The sequence below is a fragment of the Melanaphis sacchari genome, unplaced genomic scaffold, assembly GCF_002803265.2.
Source record: "Melanaphis sacchari strain LSU unplaced genomic scaffold, SCAv2.0 Contig1875_pilon_pilon, whole genome shotgun sequence".
Lineage (NCBI taxonomy): Eukaryota > Metazoa > Arthropoda > Insecta > Hemiptera > Aphididae > Melanaphis > Melanaphis sacchari.
In genome coordinates, this window is record NW_020270898.1 from 1 (window position 1) to 6,128 (window position 6,128).

Below are 6,128 nucleotides of genomic sequence, written 5' to 3' on the forward strand. Positions count from 1 at the left end.
AAAATTTATTAAACTTATTAAATTTCTAATTTAATTTAATTTTGATTTAACTATCAAAGTCATTTGAATTTTTAAATCATTCTGTCACTTTTATATTAATTGTTATTGGTAGATTTACTCCAATAATGGTAAACATAAAATATTTCGTTTAAGATTATAAATCTAGTTCATCGATTAAAAATAATATTTTTTATACTTTTATTATTAATTAACAGTTTAGTACTTACTGGATCACTATTTAAATCCTTTAGAATTAAACCTGTTATATTAGCATCATATAAATAACTTTTTAAATCGGATACTTTGGTTGCAGTATCTTTTGCATTTTTAGCCGCGTTTATCCAAGATTCTGGATCATCGTAACCAATATATAAATACAATGGCTTAAGGGATTCAGAAAGACCAAGTACTCTAACTGTAAATTAAAAAAATATAATTTTAATATATTATGATGAAAATGAATATAGCATCTATGATAAATGTCATTCATTCATTGATATAATTTTATGGATTATAATATTTTTTTACTAAAAGTATCTTTATCCTTTGTATATTATAAAATAAATTTACTTAAAACATTTTTTAAGCATTAAATAGTTGATGAATGTATTTATCGTAAATAAGTTCATCAATAAAACATTGATTTTGATCACAATCTCAATTCTCATACTGATAGTACCTAAAGATATTAGTAACAAAATGAAAATTGTTTTTAATTTAAGGTTAAAAAAAATTAATTTTATATGTTTAATGAACAAAAGTTGATAAATATAAAAATATATATATATATAGAAATAAATTCAATAAAATAAATACGCAAAGTATAAAGAAAAATTAAAAATGTTTTTGTGTCAAATAAAATGTATTAAAACATCTTAGAAAACTGAGATAAAAAAGAACAGTTTTGATAAATTTTCAACTACAAAATAGTTTTTCTTTTATGCAATTTTAACGAATTTCATTACATTTTTAACTTCAAAAGCTTATAAAAAAGTGCATTTATTAATTAATATTTTTATGCAAGAATAACTTTTGTATAATTCAGGTCTAAATTTTCATGAATACTGACCAAGCGAATAATTTTCATAGACATTTTTAAATAGAAAAAATTTAAATAAAATTAATTTATTAAAAAACATCAATAGAGTTAATATATTTGAAAGTTGTAATGTACTATGATAATGTGAATATAAATATTTGGTATACATGTTCTATGATTTGCTTTTTTTTTTAAATATTATAAGATAATCAATATTTGTGTAAATTTTGTAATTTTTCTTTAATTTTTTTTGTTCCTTCTTTCAATAAAATTGAATTTAAATTTTATATTTTTTAAAACACAGCCTAAATCTTATTTTATATAAACACAACCCAATTTTAAAGAAGCTATGAAATTTATCGTATAATTATCCTCGAAAAATAAAACAGACATTATAATATAATCAATATAACATTGGTCTGCATAGAATCTAAAAAATGCAATTACTATTTTATTTATATAAATATGTCTGTTTTTAATTTATAAGCACGGCTAATAGTCATTTTTTGAATGATAGTTTTAACTTACGCATTTCGAAACTTGATCCACTTTCATTCAAGTAATTTACATAATGTGATATATCAAAAACAAAAGAAGTACACTCAGGTGGTAATGAAGTAATAGCCATGAAACTACTAGAACAAGTATATCCGCCTTCATCATAGCTGCCTGAATACATACATGGTGATATTCCAAGTTCTGAAAAGTGAAAATAATAATTTCTTATTACGTCATATGCGACTATAGGTATATTAATTGTAGTATAAATGGAGTAAAATTCACTATAAAGCTCATTAAAATAAGATTCATTTAAACTCAATTATCTTAAATATATAAAACTACAATTATTTTTAAAAATATTTGAACGAAGAATAAACATTTAAATTCTATTATTGTAATTTAATAATATACTATGGTGGGTAAATATGATATGCATCATAAAAATACAAAATTAATTGCAATATTATCTAAAAAGTAATGTTATAAATATAATATACTGTTAGGATGACACGGATGAGAAGTCTATGTCTAGTTTGATCGATTCGCAAACACCAAAAATATGTCGAAATTAAAAACGGTTGCGATCTAAGTACAAATATTGTGGAAAAACACACGAAAACATTACCGTACAAGTACACAACAGTATACCCTCTACTCAAAAACCAAATCTAAACACCAAAAAGACCAGCCTCAACCACCTCTAGCACATCCCCTTCTATAAAACCAACAAATATAAAAAACCATACAAAACTATACCAAACATAAAATTAAACTTCGACCAACTAAAATTTATCATTGAAAACACAATAGGTGTATCCAAACATATGAGTATCATACACCCCTTCAACATATCTACCATGGATATGACTAAAATCATTGACACTATTCGCCCTAAAATCAAGAATGTAAGTTTCAAAAACAGGATTACAAAATTAAATCAAATAATATTAGACCATATCATATCTATATTAGCACCATTCCACCACAAACTATCACGTAAAAATAGAATCAGAAATACTGGAAACATCAGGAACATTAACAAATATTGCATGGAATAATGGGACTCAGATTGGCGTCAAATCACTAACAATAAACTAAGAGAAATAAAACACTCAGTAGAACTCTGACCAAAACTCAATTATTCGAACCGAAATGGAAAAGACCAATTCTCCGATATGCTGTTCTTTCAATTCCTTAATTACAGTTAACACATCATCATCCACTGTCAAATGTATACGGAAGTCAAAAAGAATACAAAATCCCAGACAATCTATACGAAGCTATAGGACTCTACGCCGCTATACATAACTTAATCGGTCTTTTAAAAAAAAACTGCTGAAACAATAAAAAAAAAAAAAAAACAAATTGGTACCTCAATGGTTAACTTTTGCATAGAGGATTGGCTTCACATCACGGATAGAGAACAAGTTTGTGGCCTGCAGGCCGTGTAGACTTAATAGTAGAGCATCATTAATAAGTTTTAGTGTATGAAGAAAATGTAAATGTGTATAAACATTTAGAACTACTATGAATAACTGAGATTATAAATAGAAACCAGTTTTCTTATGGTATCCAATGTATTGTTACATGTTACATGAACACTAAAGGTCAGTGTGACACAATCAATTTACTATAACTAGTACTGCGTAAAAAAATATTTTACAAGAATACAATGAAAAATCATAAAATACAAATTGGTGGAAAGATTTTAGCTGTTCTGAGTCAAAAAATAAATAATTTTATAATTTAAGATACTTTTACAGGCTTACAGCACAACAATATTGCATAACATTTAATTGGCGCACTTCCAATACCTAATAAATTAATAATGAAAATCAAATTCGTACACAAACACACGGAATATTGCAGTTTGATCGATTTCCAAACACCAAAAATATATCGAAATTATGAACTATTGTAACAAAATAAAGTAATAGTGTGATTTGCAATAAATACATTTTAAAACTCCATTAGTGAGTGTAAGTATTTTAATGGCACGTTTTGAAAATTAAAACGAAAATAACATAACATAATTAAAATTATTAATTTACCAATAACTATAATCTGTGTATCAGGATTATATGATTATATAGATCAATATTATTTGTTATGTGTGTGTAAAATTCAGCTGATCGATGACAAAATATATGTGATGTTATAGATTATTATATTATTAATAATAAAATTTATAAAATTTCCGGGACTACTAGTTGGTAACTAAATATATGATTTACATTAAATAAGATATACATTAACAACTAGATACTTTAGTTTAACAATTAATTACTTGACGTTGTATTAGCGTTGCTGTTAATCCATTGTAATTGAAGAACAAAAGTCATAAGTAATATAAAACTATTCATTTTAATTTTTTTTTTTTTTTTATAATTATTAAAATACCAAGACTTAAGTATATTACAAAACGCACTTTTTGTTATTGAACTAATTAAACACTTTCAACTAACGCGATATATTTTACAAAATACCTCGTAGATGTATTTGAAATAGTCATAAAATAAAAATGTTTATACAACTGTACAAATAAATAAATAAACAAAACAAACAGCAATAATACGTACAAATAATATAGGTATATTTTGTTTACGTAGTTTGGGTTTAGTTGTAATATATTATATCAAAACAAAGGCTGTTTTCAACAGTATAATAAGTCAATAACACACCTATATACATGTGTATAACTATGAACTATATGAATTACTTTAATTTAGGAGTTATAAATAAAATAAAAAGAGAATTATGTTTGTTGAATGAATTTATGATCAGTATTTGGCTTAATAAGTATCGCCGCAACGTATAGTAAAATTCACTATTATATATAAAAATACTTTAGATCTGATGATGATTGTAACCGGAAAAAAAAGAGTATTTAAACGCAAATAAAATATATATATTATAATTCATAATGTAATAGCTTGGGACACCTTACTAGATGTTTTTTTTTTTACATTACTTTACGTGTTTTATAAATTTAAAAAGAAGATTTTAAAAATTCATAATTATTTATATATCAATCAAAATACTTTTTTTTAAATAAGGGTGGTAACAAATTCCAAAATTTTTGTGAACAACTGATTATTATTATTATCTGACATTCAATAATAACATATGTGTATATTATTAAAATACGAGTACACGATTTTCAGACTTTTGAATTAAGGTAGGCGGGTAAATATGATATGCATCATAAAAATACAAAATTAATTGCAATATTATCTAAAAAGTAATGTTATTAATATAATATACTGTTAGGATGACACGGATGAGAAGTCTATTGACGCACATACTGGAAGCGAATTTCCTAGTACCAAAAAAAACCTACTCATATGAGTATTCATAAAATTCAAACAAATAAATTAACGGTCAAGTTGTCGCATGCAGATTAAAACTTTATAAACATTCTTTCACCACTGATGAAAAAAACGACTTCTATTATATGGTCACAAAGGGATTGACACATGAGTTGTGGTAATGTCTCGCAAAGCGTGTGAACCAATTTTGTGAGCCACCAGATACAACCTTGGGACAATGAGGCTCTCTGTCGTTTAGAAGAAAGACTATTTCTTCGAAAAACGTGGAGTCCTTTTTGATGGCACCGTCTACGATTATGGCTGGCTTGAATACGTAGTCTTCTTACATCAGTGCATGTGCACCAGCCAAGCTATCGAGTGCACGAGCACCGAAAAAAATTACGAATACCTAACCAGACAAGCAAGCAGGAGCTCTTCCCAAAACCACCATACGAAATACAAACAAGACTCTACGGCGACAGCTAGACTTCTTTCTCCTTCTATGTTAAATCAGAGTTCTTTTTCTTATTTAAACTTAAGTTTTTCTTATGTGGTATCGTAATTTGTGTCACCTTACATCTTTTTCCGAGGAACGTACTATAAGTATTCACTGCGGCGAATCAGGTAAGGTGCATGTCTAAAATACTTATTGTTAGTACAGATTCTTTTACTATCTAATTTGCGTAACGGTGTATTTGATCATATTCTCGGATCACGATCTCGAGAGCCCTCCGAAGAACAAGAGTAAGGTAATAACACGAGAACAAGTATAATGCATAAATTTTAATACCAGATTTACATTCAAGGCTTGTGCCTCTCGTGTCAGTCCGGGCATAATATTCTTATTCGCAACTCCAAATATATTTCTGACATCGAACTTACATAATAGGCTTGTGTCCCTTGTGTTTTTCCGGCCGCATCATTCCTCTACTTTTTATTATAGGTTTATTAATCGCCTTTATTTTTTTTACTTTTATCTTATTTTTGCGTTATTACAAATATTTTGGAAATGTTTAACAAAATAAACGAAAAAACCTCAGTTATGGAGCAACAAATTTAAAAATTTGAATATTAGTTTTTTTTTTTTTTTTTATTCAAAGTAATATATTTTAAAATATTTTTTGGTTAAAAATGCCTTGTGCAATTCAATAATTTCTGAAACTGTATAGTGGCGAAAAATAAAGACAAACATCTAGAAAAATACAAGTATGTAATGATGTGCGTCTAAGTAATCGTGTATTAATTAAAATTAAATATTTAAATACAGTATAATATAATAA

General features: G+C 26.1%; 1 protein-coding gene across 1 annotated transcript; it reads right to left on the reverse strand.

The window, feature by feature from the left end:
- Window positions 1–227: 227 nt before the first annotated feature.
- Window positions 228–3,986, reverse strand: LOC112592705 (the record flags this gene model as incomplete). The annotated part of the gene is made up of 3 exons (XM_025336858.1): window positions 3,828–3,986; window positions 1,568–1,738; window positions 228–415 (listed from the first exon to the last, which is right to left on the reverse strand). Coding segments are annotated over exons 1-3 (435 nt in total), but the record flags the coding sequence as incomplete, so codon positions are not given.
- Window positions 3,987–6,128: the final 2,142 nt, after the last annotated feature.